Below are 14,419 nucleotides of genomic sequence, written 5' to 3'. Positions count from 1 at the left end.
GGGGGATTTAAAATATTACCTGGGGAGAAAGATGAAGTTCACAACAGCCTCCAGCTCTGGTTGATATGCTCACCTCTCCAGCCTCTTATACCCAGATCTTCCGAGTGTTTTAGATTGGTGGGAGTCAGAAAAGAAGAATAGGGTTTGGGGTCAGGTGGGGGGACATGAAACACTGCTATAAATAGCTTAGGTGCAAGATTTTGGAAAGAAGATTAGTGACTAAAAGATTAGTGGTTAAAAGATCAGCAGGCTGTTGCTGCTAGGACAGAGTGGGGGTAGGAAATCAATTTTTTGTGTTTGTGATATGGGGAATTGAACCCAGCGGTATGCTACCACTGAGCTACATCCACTTTTTATTGTATGTTCAGACAGGTGTCTCACTAAGATACCCAGTCTGGTTTCAAGCTTGAGACTCTCCTGCCTCAGCCTCCCTAGTAACTGGGCTTACGAGCATGTACCACTGCGTCCAGCAGGGGATTGATTCTGATACTAAAGGCAAGGGAGTTTAATAAGGCTAACTACAGAGTTTTGGCCTTATGAGGCCTTGAATCTGAGAGCTGGGATTAAAGTGGTGTTGGAAATCTTAAAAGGTGAAGCATAGTGGGAGATAGAAATAGGATGGCTTTGTATTTTGGGAAGAAGAGCCTTGTGTCACATTCTATTCTCTGTATCTCTAGATCTATTCTAGGCTATATAAAAGCCAAGGGTGGTGGGCTGGGGATGTGGCTCAAGTGGGTAGCATGCGTGCGGCCCCGAGTTCGATCCTCAGCACCACATACAAACAAAGATGTTGTGTCCATGGAAAACTAAAAAATAAATATTAAAAATTCTCTCTCTCTCTCTCTCTCTCTCTCTCTCTCTCTCTCTCTCTTTAAAAAAAAAAGCCAAGGGTGTGGGAAAGAGTACCCCTTTCCCAGCCTTTCACCACTTGGGACTTTGGACTCTTGCAGCCCATAATAAAAAACCCTGATTATCCCAGCTTATATGCACAGTAGGAGTCAATCTCTTGTAGGTGGGTGGGGGCAGGAGCAGGGAACTAAGTGTATTGAACTGTGTGTGTCCATGTATGTGAGCCTTGAATTTATTTTCTTGTTGGAAAGGAAGGTACCATAGGATTCCTGGCCCAGGGGAAGATTCTCCTGGTGGAACATTGCAAGTCGAGGAAATAGATAATTGACATCTATATCACCTCCACCTAAGGAAGCTTCCCCACCCGCCCAGCTCTTAACTCTCTCCAATCTCTGAAACTAAGTCCATGCTCTAAGCAGCTTCCCTTGCCTTGTGTGACTGTTCATGGAATTAGAGATATTTTTGTCTCTGCAGCTGCCAGGACCCCCATAATTGCAACAACAAAGTAATCTTCCTTTCTTGACTGTCCTTCCATAGGGCCCAAGGCCCTGTTTGTGCAGACATGGAGAATGTAGACATAACTTCTAAGTTATGGGGGACCCTGACCCCACTCTCCCTCCCCTTAGAACTGGCTGATCTTTAGTACTTATCCATAGACACAGCCCTCAACCCTGAATGGGGTGTCCACTCCTCAGAGGTGGCTATGGCTGTGGCTTAGAGGACTGGACAAGACCTTCTCTTAATTCTTGCTCCTTACTTAAGGCCCTGGACAGCAGTCCTGTATTCCCTTTTCATGATTAACTGGGTTAGCCCCTGCCATTTCTGGCCAATGTGCACCTCAGAGCCTTATAATTTAGTTGCTAGAACTCTCTCTTTCTTGGGGATTTCCTAATACAGTTGGAAGCCCAGATTCTTCAGGGACCATAGTGGGAGAGAAAATAATAATGGACATATGGGAAAGATTCAGGTACTTGGCAAGACTAGTGACTGTGGGAAGGTGAAAAATCAGAATGAATTTACTTTTGGACTAATCATCAGACTCACACTTGAGGCTCCTTTCTCTTATTTATTTGTTTTGTACAGGAAATGAGCCCAGGGGTGATGAACCACCGAGCCATCTCCCCAGCCTTTTTTTAAACTTTTTATTTTGAGATAGGGTTTCATTAAGTTGTCTAGGGTCTTGCTGAGTTGCTCACACTGACTTTGAAAGCCTCCTGGGCTGCTGGGATTACAGGTGTGCACCACCAGACCTATTTATCCCCTCTTTCCACTCAGGTCCACTGTCCCTCAGTAAGAAGAAAACAGATCTGCTAGTCTGTAACTCATTATTATGATGGAACTTGTCATTATTTCTTTTCTAGGAGACTGAGAATTTCTTTACTAAGGCATACTTTCCAGATAATAAAATACAAAAATCATAAATGCATCTCAATGAAATTTAACCTACTTGGCAGGCTGAAAAATAGCCCCCAAAGATATCAGATCCTAATTCTTGGAACCTATAAATGTTACCTTATATGAAAAAAAGGACTTTATAGGTGGGATTAAATTAGGATCTCAAAATGGGCAGATTATTCTGGTTTATCAAGGTGAGCCCTAAATGTAATCACAAGTCTCATTATGAAAAAGAGGCAGAGGGAGATTTGACGACAGAGACAGAAGACAATATGAAGACTGAAGCAATTTCTCCACTGTTGGCTTTGAAGGTGGAGAAAAGGGGTCATAGGCAAGGAATGCTACTGTAGAGGCTGAAAAGGCAAGGAAATAGAGTCGCCCCTGTAGTCTCTCATTGCCACAATGTGACTGTTGCACTTTAGGGGCAGCCCTGATGACACCTTAATTCTGGCCCATTGGTACTGATTTCAGACCCCTGCCTTCTTGAAACTGCAAGAGAATAAGTGTGTATATTTTAAGCAGCCAAGTTTGTGTTAATTTGTTACAACATCCATAAGAAACCACATGTGACCACCACCCAGATGAAGATATTGAACAGTTCCATCTCTCCCAAAGTTCCCTCGTGCTCCTTTTCAGTTAGTAATTTCTCAAAGAGAACTATTACCATAATTTCATTCTGACCAGAAGCACTTGGATTTTACAAGGATGCAAGGGTAAAAAGGCAAAGGAATACACCTCTAATTATGGAGTTTCCAGTCCCTAGGAGAGATTGGTGGGAGAGATTTTGTGATCCTTACCCACCCTCACTATGCACGCTGAAGTAAGTAAGGGTCTTAACACACATGATTGTTTACTAACTCAATAGCCATTTCTCCGATTCTCCTGGTGGGCAGAATCCCCAATTTTAAGGTACTCCGCCCTCCTCCTGTGCACTCCTTATGTCAGCCATGGTCGTTTCATCCCCTTGACAGTGACTGGTTTACTTATAGGCATGATGAGATTCAGCCCACGGAGATGTGAGGGGAAGTATGCTGGCAAGATTCTGAAAAGGTTTTCTGAATGCTAAAAATAAACACAGGAAGAGAGGCCTTCCTCTCTTCTTTATGAATATTGCCAAGTTTTGATACAATGCTTGAATTGCAATGCCCATGTTGTGACCATGGGAATTACTGAACAACACGCTAAGGGTTATAGATCAGAAAGATGGAAAGAGTCAGGATTTTTTGTGACATTGTCAAACTGCTGAATTAGCTAACTCCAAAGCCACACTCCTGGACTTACATGCAAGATAATACATTTCCTTTTTTAAAAGTCAGCTGAGTTGGAGTTTTCTGTTATTTCAACTGAAAGCAAGCCAACAGATTCAAGTGGGATGTGGACAAGGGTATTAGCTCAGTTGAGGAGGATGGAAAGGAAATAGATGGAGCAAGTGTTAGAAACAGAAATTTCCTGCACTATCCTAGTTGCTGATCAAAGTGGTTGTGTCTCTCTTCTAAGGTTGTTAACAGTCTTGCAGGATATAGAACAGACATTTAGAAAGACAAAAGGGCACACTACAGAGGAGACAAATGGACAAAACTAACTTAGGTACAATTGTTTGGCATCAGCCACTTTCCCATGATTTTATTAGTCAGTTTGGATTATCCAGGGTTGCTCAGATTACTGCTTTTTTCCATCAAGGTTGAGTGACTATCTTGTTCCATACTCTCAGCAGGTTTCCTGAGTTTTTCAATTGGGGTAAGCCTCTCACAACCTACACATACACACACATTTTAAAAGTACTGGAGATTGAACACAGTTGCACGCTACCACTGAGATACAACCCCATCCCCCATTTTTAAAAATTTTTATATTGAGACAGGATTTCGCTAAGTTGCCAAGGCTAGCCTTGAACTTGAGATTCTTCTGCCTCAGTCTCCTGAGTCCCTGGGATTACAGGTGTGCTCCTGTTGCCCCCAGCTCCACCTATATTTTAATTCCTATTAACAATGGCAAGAATGATAATTGCACGGCACTGTGCTGGAATGCCTTTCCTTATTTTCTCCTTGCAACAACCTAGGTACTAGTATACTCATTCTACTACAAGGAATGGAGGTTCAGGAAGACTTGTTCACAGTCACACAGCTGGTAGGTAAGGGAGCCAGAATTCAACCCTAGGATTGTCTGACTCCAAAGCCTGCATTTCTTCCCAGTGTATTACTTACCTCCCCTTCTTTATTGCTTTTTTCCTCAGATTACTGCTTTTTTTCCATCAAGGTTGAATGACTATCTTGTTTTATACTCTCAGCAGGTTACCTTAGAGAAAGAGCTAGAAAATGTGTCTTTCCCCACTTTCCTTCTTTGGTTTCCAAGTAAAATAACATGCATTCCAGACAAACGGTTGTCATCAAGACATTTATGGATATATGAGGGACCAAGAGGGATAGTACTATAAGAAAAAACATTGGAGTAATAGTAGAATGGAAGAGTATCTGCAGTAATGGTATCCACACATTTATTTCTCTCTGTCAAAGGAAAGACTATAATAAACTTGTCCTACATACTAAATTCCAGATGTCAGTGGAATGGATATCCAACACCCAATTAGAAATACTGGAGCACATTACATATATGAATCTTAGATTATAGATGTAGAAACGATTCAACTCAACAAACTACAGTCATTCATTCATCCAGCAGATATTTATTGAATTATGTGCAGGGTACCTATTTTCTTGTTATTTATTTATTTAGGCAGTGTTTTAGTTAGCTTTTTTTTTTTTGTCACAATGATTAAAAGACCTAACAAGAACAACATAGAGGAGGGAAGGTTTATTTGGGGCTCATGGTTTCAGAGGTCTCAGTCCATAGATGCCTGACTCCAGACCTCTGGGCTCAAGGTGAGGCAGAACATCATTGCAGAAGATTATGGCAAAGGAAAGCAGCTCAGGACATGGAACAGGAAGTAGAGAGAGGTCTGCTCATCAGGGACAAAATATATACTCCAAAGGCAGATCCCCAGAGACCTACTTCCTCCAGCCACAACCTACCTCCCAGTTAATCCATATCAGTGGACTCAGCCATTGATTAGGTTACACCTCTCATAAACTAATCATTTCACCTCTGAACATTCTTGGCATTGTCTCACACATGAGCTTTTGGAGGACACCACATATCTAAACTATAGTAGGTGGCACTGGGAATTGGACCCATGGGCACTCTATCACTGAGCCATATCCCCAGCCCGCCCATTCATCTATCTATCTATGTATCTATCTATGTATCTATCTTGATACAGGGTCTCACTAAGTTGCTGAGGCTAGTCTTAAACTTATTATCTTCCTGCATCAGCCTCTCAAGTCACTATGATTCCAGGAAGTGGCACAGCACCCAGCTTCTATTTTCTTAACTCTGAACTGGAAGGCAGTTTTTGGACAACAGCACATATAATTTGGAAAATATCTAAAACACCTGGAAAACTTTGAGAAAGAGGTAAGACAAGGTATGTCTTCAAAGAGCTTAGGATACAATGTCGGGGTGGGAAGGTTGGGAGCAAATGAACAAAACACAAATGAGTATAGTTCTAGGCATGTGTGCCATAATCTCTGTAGAAATCAAATATAAGAATGTGAGAGAAGGAGAAAGAAATTTTAAAAAACGTTTTAGTTGTTGATGGAACTTTAATTAATTAATTAATTTATATGCAGTGCTGAGAATTGAACCCAGTGCCTCACACATGCTAGGCAAGTGCTCTACCACTGAGCCACAACCCCAGCCCCAAGATAAGAGAAATTTTGATCAGAGAGAGATCTATATGTTGTAGTCTCTTGATCATTAGAATTATTGATAACATCTAAGTGATAGTTGAAATCATGAGAGTGGATCCTCCAAGGCGGGGAGAGAGGGAACAGAGGTGGTGAAAGAGAAGGGAGGAGAGGAGAAGAATCCCCTTAAGAGAAGGGCCACATTTGGGGAAAGCATGGCAAAATAGAGCCAGGGAAGAAGTCAGATGGAACATCCAGAGGAATAGGAGAAACAGAATAATGCAAAGTCGCAGAAGCCAAAGAAGAGTTTCAGAGAAAAGAGCAAGTCTGGTCTGCAGCGCTGCATTCATTTTGCCCCAGGTGAGGACAGTAGAAGCTCAGGCTGGCGGTTGGGAAATATTGGGAGAGGTCTTTTCCCAAAGTAGCCACTGGGCGGCAGTGGTGGCAGCAGCAGCAGCAGCTGCTGCAGCTGTGTCCAGGGACAAGCAGAAACTCACAAAGCTATCAGGTGAAGGAACTGTAGCAGAGCTAAGAAGGCCTAAAGAAGTAGGAGCAGGAAGCTGGATCAGGCAGAGGCTTTTCTAGTTTGGTGTTTCCTCTTGGCTGTTCACCAAGCCTTGAGTCAGACTTGATCTCCTCTGAAGAGGCCATATTCATCCCTGGGAACAAAGTACTATTTTAAAAGCCTTATGGATTTGTGGCATTTTATGGCTTACAAAGTGTTTCCACACCTATTAACCAATTCATATTCTGAAATCTCCAAAAGGTTCAAATTATTATCCCCAATTCACTGGTGAAGAAAGTAAGTTACAAAGCGGTGCTCATGGTCACATAACTAATAAGCAGAACAAAGATTTTTTTTTTTTTTGTACCAGAGATTGAACCCAGGGATACTCAACCACTGAGCCACATCCCCAGCCCTTTTTTAAATATTTTTATTTAGAGACAGGGTATCACTGAGTTGCTTAGTGCCTCCCTAAATTTCTCAAGCTGGCTTTGAACTCACAGTCCTCCTGCCTCAGCTTCCCAAGCTGCTGGAATTATAGTTGTGTGCCACTACACCCAGCCAGAACAAGGATTTGAACTCAAGTCTTTCTAGCTCGAAAACCTGAGCTTTTAATGCAGTATCACAGCAGTTAGCTGTCCAGAATTCAAGATATGACTATTCTTCCACTCCTACTTTTTGTTTGTTTGTTTGTTTGTAGTCAGGATGAAACCCAGGGGTACTCTACCCCTGAGCTACATGCAAGGCCTTTAGGGATTTTCTTTTGAGGCAGTGTCAATTGCTGAGGCTAGCCTCAAACATGCAATACTCTTGCCTCAGCCTTGTGAGTTGCTGGGATTATAGGCATGTGCCACCTCGCCTACATTTTATCCCATGTGCTACCCTGCCACAGAGCAGGATCTCCAGGTTTTCCCCATCCAGATTCTAGAGCCTCTTTTTCAGGCCTGTCTCCTCCTCTCACTGAGGATCCAGCTGGACAACATTCTTAGGACCTGAGAATCAGGTTCAGAGTCTTCATTACATTCCAGCTGCATTCACAGTGGCTTCTGCTCCAACCTACTCACCCCTCTCCAAGATCACTGCCCACCTCTTCTTCAGAGTTCTCCAGACTCAGTTTGCCCTGGGTGCCTGAGACAACCATGCTTAATGAAGCCTTAGTTAGCTTCAGGAGCCCCAGAACCACAGCTGCTGACAATTCAGTGTTCCTTGGCATTAGGCTCTCAATAATCTAGGCTTCTCTCTATGCCTTTTCCACTGCATTCAGACCAGGGTCTCTGAGAGTGATGAAGAGTGATAAGGCACTATGGAGGAAGGGGTGGAGTATGTAAGGGAAATTTATTGGCTAACACCTATAGGGAGGCGTGAACTGCCTCCTTGCCACTTCCTCTTACCTGTGCCATAGGTCTCTCAAACTTAAAAGATGAAAAATGAATCCCCCCCTTTCTCCAAAATTGCTTTTCTCACAGCCTTACTACACCTGTCAAGAGGACTTCCATTCTTCCAATTGCTCAGGCCAGAAACATTGGAGTTATTCGTCATTCTTTTTTTTTTTTTCTCTCACACCCCTCATCAGTAAATCTTGTCTCTACTTTCACAGTGCATCCAGAATCTGACCACTTCTCACCACCTCTGCCGATCTGGTCTGAGTTACCATCATCTCTATTGCCAACAGCCTCTTGCCTGGTCTTGCCTGTGCCCCCAGCCCTGCTGTCTATTCTTGACATAGAGCTGGCCAGTGAGCCTTCTACCATGTAAGCAAGGATATAGCGATTTCCTCCTCTAAACCCTTAATGGTTTTCCATTCTCTCAGTAAAAGTCAAAGAGTTCTAATAATGGCTTCCAAGGACCTTCATGATCTGGTCCCTGCCAAACTCTGACCTCATCTTCTACATTGCCCCTTCCTCACAGCACCTGGTGTTTATTCAAGTCAGTCCGATATTTAAAACAGCAGTTCTCTCTTCCTCTTTTCCTTTCCTATAGCCACTCGCTCCTTTATTTTTCTCTAAAATGATGATTGCAATCTATATATTTTATGTGTTAATTTTATTGCCCCCCCAGTAACATGTAAGAACATTAAGTTGGGTGTTATTGTCTGTTTTGTTCTCTCCTAGTGAACTACCAGTGTCTATAACTGAACCAGGCACATAGAAGGCTCTCAGTAAAAATTTGCTGATACTCTCCCAGATCATGACCAGTAGTAGTTTAGAGGGGCAAATAAGGACAGCAATTATGTCATGGATAGTAGAGTCTTGTCCAAAGGCTCAAATCTTGATTTTACCACTAATTAGCATAATTCTTAAACTATCTACACCTTAGTTTTCTCCCTTGCAAAGTAGGGACAATAATAGAACCTACATCAGAGAGCCTGTGAGGTCATTAATAAGTATGAAGTCCTTAGAACAGTGCTCAGACATAGTAAGGCTATACAAACATTTGTTATAATTATATTCATATGGAGTTAAGATATATATCAGTAGTTTCAGTTTTCTAAAATCTTTCAACCTGTTGTCTTGCAGTTCCCATGTTAAAATTCTTGTCCTATGTTGCTACTCACTTCCACAAACTTATATGATCTTCCTGTAATTTAGTTATCTCTAGTGGCCTGGCTTCTTTCTCATCTGCAAACTTGGATATTTCCTTGTGTACTCGCACCCACAATCATTTCAAAGCTGTTAAATAGTAATCTTGTTGGGCCCCAGTTTCCCAATCTGTATGCTGAGTGGGTTGGACTAGATAAATCTTTAAGGGCCTTTTTATCTCTGACAACCTTCCAGAATGGGACAGGAGGAGAGTCAGGCTCCACCTTGAGCCCCACCCCCTTGGATATGCCCTCTGTCTACCAAGGGGGAAGGGTGACAGAGTCAGCTGGGCTCAACTTCAAGGGGAACAGGTAGGAGATTTACCAAAGTTCTTGGGCAAGGGTGGCGATGGGGCTCTTGGGCTGCAGGCAGGTGTTGGGGGGAGGTATCAGAGGCAAAGAGAATATAGAGAACTGGAACCAGGGCAAGAGGAGAGGTGAAGACACTGTAGGGAGTGATGCTTCTCTTCACTGGAACACAGCTGTGATGATGAGTTATGAGATAATTTGGGCTTGGGCATCTTCCCACTTTGGATAGTACTAGTTGGCTTCCATCCTTTTCAGCTAGCCAAGCTCTGTAAGACAGAGTCAGTTGCAAAGTAAGAACAATCCAAGCCCACTGACTGCCCTACTGAGCTGAGTCCCTGCACTGCCTGCTGCTCACCACTCCCTGGGATGGATCATGAAAGCTCCCAGAGGGGCTGGACTGGTCTGAGTTGCACCTGGATGTATGCCCCCCAGCTCTTCCCAGTGCTTCAACCAGTATTCTCCCTATCCTCTGCTTCCTCCCCCCCCATTTCCACATTTTTTACTGGTGCATTATAGTTTTACATAATGATGGCATTTGTTGTTACATATTCTTACATGTACACAATCTGTTTTCTACCTTTTTTTTTGCCCCAGGTCAGGACTGGGAGACCAAGGAAATACAGCTACTCTCATTTCTGCTCTCTCTACCTCTAGGGGGGCCATGGCCAGAACAGAGTCCTCGTTGTTCAGATCTCTAGGCCCAAGCCCAGGTCCTGGAGATGATGAGATGGAGATGGATTGCTGGTTTGATGAAGAGTTCAAGTTCATTCTGCTACCTGTGAGCTATGCAGTTGTCTTTGTGCTGGGCCTGGGCCTCAATGCCCCAACCCTCTGGCTCTTCCTTTTCCGCCTACGACCCTGGGATGCAACGGCCACCTACATGTTCCACTTGGCATTGTCAGACACCTTGTATGTGCTGTCGCTGCCCACCCTCGTCTACTATTACGCAGCCCGCAACCACTGGCCTTTTGGCACTGGGTTTTGCAAGTTCATCCGCTTTCTCTTCTACTGGAACCTCTACTGCAGTGTGCTGTTCCTTACCTGCATCAGTGTGCACCGCTACCTGGGCATCTGCCACCCACTGCAGGCACTACGTTGGGGCCGCCCTCGTTTCGCAGGCCTCATCTGCTTGGCAGTTTGGTTGGTGGTAGCTGGCTGCCTCGTGCCCAACCTGTTCTTTGTCACAACTAGCATCAGGGGGACCACCATCCTGTGCCATGACACCACTCGACCTGAGGAATTTGACCACTATGTTCACTTCAGTTCAGCAGTCATGGGGCTGCTCTTTGGCTTGCCCTGCCTGGTCACTTTGGTTTGCTATGGGCTCATGGCCCGGCGCCTGTATCGGCCCTTGCCTGGGGCTGCACACTCGTCTTCTCGTCTCCGTTCTCTCCGCACCATCACTGTGGTGCTGACGGTCTTCACAGTCTGCTTTGTGCCTTTCCACATCACTCGTACAATTTATTACCTAGCAAGGCTGTTTGAAGCTGACTGCCAAGTATTGAACATTGTCAACGTAGTCTACAAAGTGACTCGACCCCTGGCCAGTGCTAATAGCTGCCTAGATCCTGTGCTCTACCTGCTTACTGGAGACAAGTATCGACGCCAGTTTTGGCAGCTCTGTAGTGGTGGCAGACCCCAGCCCCCCAGAGCTGCCTCCTCCTTGGCACTGGTATCTCTGCGTGAGAATAGCAGTTGCAGGTGGGCATCCACCCACAGGACAGCAGCTGCCCTCTCCTCAGAGCAGAGTGATTGTAACAATGGAAGCTGGGAGGTGAGACAAAAGGGGGTGAGTGCAGGGCAGAGGTGAGGGAACCCCTAAGTGACAGTTTATAAGGAGCTGCAATTGCCCTCTCCTTTTTAGCTAAAGATAGTAGCAGTTGCTCCTCTGCCTATACTTCTTTTTCTTTATTTCTGTCCCTTCCTGGGCTCATTGGTCCTGTTTATTGATTCTGCAAGGCTTCCCCAGATCTTTTTTCCCCATGTCCTCCCACAGCATGCATTTCTCCAGCCAGACTAGAGCCTTCAACTAGAGGGTGGAGATGGTGGGGTAATCTAAAGATCAGCCTGATTTATCTCATGATGATAGCCAGAGTCAGGAAGTATGGACACTGGCATATCACAGATGCCATATGTGCTATGTGTAGCAACCACACCCACTTCCTGGTTCCCCCTTGAAGACAGGATGGTCTTGCCTACCAAGGTGCCAAAATAGGGTGCAACCCCAGGCAGCCTGCATACCAGGGCCCCACATGCAGCAGGAGGCCTGGCACTATTGAACTGGTAGGCAGTCATGAAGTAGATCCTGGCCATGGGGTGGGGACCCTGAGGAACCTCAAGGGGCAAGACCCAAGTTGATAACAGTCTTTGGAACTGGAATGGGGATTGGATCTCCTTTATATTGTTTGCTCAGAATGTATTTGATAGCTCTCTTGTACTTAATGAAAGGGAGAATGGATGTTTCAGACAGAGAAGGGGGAGCTCTCACATCTATGTGAATCTATAAATTCCAGCACTAAGGGGCAGAGCAGGTTTGTACAGAAGATGAGGTAGTGACAGGCTTTAACATCCAGAGCCAGTTCTTCACTTTGTCTCTCCGCTTTCTCTAGCTCCTGCCCCAGACAAATGATAAATCTGCCCTCAATTCTTTCAGATCAGGCTTTAGGACTTTGAGGTCAGGGCAGGGCACAGGGACTGGTATGGATCCCCTCAGAGTTTCTCACCCATTCACTCCTCCCCTCCCCAAGTGCAGTCTTAGCATTTACAGGTTTATAGGATTGGGTGGGATTATGGAACTTGGGAAGCTAACCTCTTAGCCTTGGGAAATAAATTTCTGGGTAGGCATTTGTGAGAAGAGTGAGTTCACATTTTTCATGCACCCTCCCTCTGAAATCACCTTCTAGCTTATTTGGTTCCCTGAGTCAGACCCCAGCTTTGCCTTTCTTTTATCCATCCTTGCTGACCTGTGTCTGATCTCTTACTTGTCTAGCAATACCAAATTGTTATTGGCTTCTGTTCCCCTTTTCCATTCTTTGAGAAGCCTCCTCTGTCTCCTTAGGTATACAGACCCTGATACCTAGGATCCCTTCCATTAGGAGTAAATGGACTGGCCTTATCCACTTCTTACCAGTCTTCCAGTCTCATGGCTGCTGCCTAGACTGTTGCTTATCTGAACACTCTCTTTTACACCTATAGTCACAACCTCCTTGCCTATTACCTACCCTATCCACCAGCCCCACTCAGTAAAGATGTCTCTTTATTGTAATTGATTCAGCCTCCTAAGTTTCCTCAGTCTCTTTAACTCCTATTTGCTTAATCAAGACTAACTGCCTGGACTTTATGGTCTTCTCCTTTAGGGCTGCCTCCCCTTGCACTCTAGCTTTAGTTAAATACCTTGATTTTCACCTTGAACTGAACTCTTTTCTAGGATTGGAGGAAACTGCAGATGAAGTGAGAGTAAAAGGCTGGCTTGACCTACTAAAACTTCATGTTCTGGAACTTCTCTTAAGCCCTTATTCCTCTCAGCCTGCTGCATTTCTAGCAAATATTCCATAGCAACTTGTATTTTCTACCTTCTCAAGGTCAATTTCATTCTACTCTTGCCTCTTGCAAAATTGAGAAGATCTAACACCTCAACTTCTTCCTTCTTCATTCACAATAACTGTTTCTACATTCACCTTGCCTTTCTCCCTTTCTTTCCCTGATGTCCCAGAATAAAAGGGAATCCTTTTCATGTTCCTTTATCCCTCTTTATCATTGTCAGTCTCTTCCACCAATAATTTCATATCATTTTAAAAACCACCTCCTCCAAAAAAGAAAGGCATACCATTAGTATATTTTCCTTGCTATCTGTTTTATCTACCACTCTAGTCATCTTTATTCATTTCCTTACTACATTTCTTTTCTTTATGGTATTGAGGATTGAACCCCCAGGGGTGCTCTAACCCTAAGCTATATCCACAGATCTTTTTTATTTTTGATATGGGATTTCACTAAGTTGTCCAGACTGGCTTTGAACTTGGTGATCCTCCTGCCTCAGCCTCATGAGTTGCTGAATTACAGGTGTGTGCCACTGCATGTGACTCACTGCCACATTTCTAGAAAGAGTACCATAATGCCTCTTTCTGTACCACAAAATCACTCCTTAATTCTCTGAATCTGGTTTCCTTCCTACTTAGAAGAATATACATTACCCTTTAAGCAAGACCCTTAATGATCTTTTCTCTACCTTTGTCCTCTTTGACCTCTATACTTCACTTGACTCTCTTGCATGTCCTGTATACAATTTTTTTAATAAAAACAACACTTAAAACTCTCACTGTAACAATATTAAATTTTGAGAGAAGATATTCACCTGTACTTTCAAACCCTAGACAATCATTTTCATTTTTCCATGTTCCATACTTTGTCAGTTTGAATACATATGCATATATTATAGAAGTCTAATCCTAATGTACATATCACTTAAAATTATGCTTTTAAAAACTGTTCATTGGGGCTGGGGATGTGGCTCAAATAGTAGCGTGCTCGCCTGGCATGCCTGCGGCCCAGGTTCAATCCTCAGCACCACATACAAAAAACAAAGATGTTGTGTCAGCTGAAAACTAAAAAAATAAATATTAAAAAAATTATCTCTCTCTCTTTCTCTCTCTTTAAAAAAACTGTTCATTATAAATATCTCCCTATTAGTATATCTTTCATATTTTATCATTTCAATGGCTACATAAAATTATCTCCTTCCATAAATTATATTTTATTTGACTATTCTTTTATTATGGGACATTTAGGTAACTCAAATTTTCTATGCTTTGGACATCTTAATGTGTGTGGCGTTTTTTTCTTCTTCATCATTCTGTCTCTAGGACAAGTTCCCAGGAGTGGGATTACCATTCCAAAGAGTGTGAATGTTTTTATGGATCATGATTTTCAAAACAACTGCACAAATTTTCAACATTATGATGATATATGAGTGTGGCTCCCTTGCAATTCTAGCATCAGACTTTATAAGAAATCTTTTTGGATGGTTAAAATTAATTTGTT

The 14,419-nt window shown here is 43.4% G+C and overlaps 1 protein-coding gene across 1 annotated transcript; it reads left to right on the top strand.

The window, feature by feature from the left end:
* The first annotated feature begins 10,040 nt into the window (after nucleotides 1-10,040).
* P2ry4 (pyrimidinergic receptor P2Y4) lies at nucleotides 10,041-11,189 on the top strand. The gene has a single exon (XM_026399967.1). It carries the CDS (start codon nucleotides 10,041-10,043, stop codon nucleotides 11,187-11,189), a length of 1,149 nt encoding a protein of 382 aa, XP_026255752.1.
* The last annotated feature ends 3,230 nt before the right edge of the window (nucleotides 11,190-14,419 follow it).

Source organism: Urocitellus parryii, chromosome X, assembly GCF_045843805.1.
Source record: "Urocitellus parryii isolate mUroPar1 chromosome X, mUroPar1.hap1, whole genome shotgun sequence".
NCBI lineage: Eukaryota > Metazoa > Chordata > Mammalia > Rodentia > Sciuridae > Urocitellus > Urocitellus parryii.
The sequence above is the reverse complement of the archived record's forward strand: the minus strand, read 5'-3'. Positions and strand labels throughout refer to the sequence as shown.

Coding starts and splice junctions, on each gene's coding strand:
- P2ry4 (XM_026399967.1), top strand. CDS start 10,041: ATGGCCAGAACAGAGTCCTCGTTGTTCAGATCTCTAGGCCCAAGCCCA.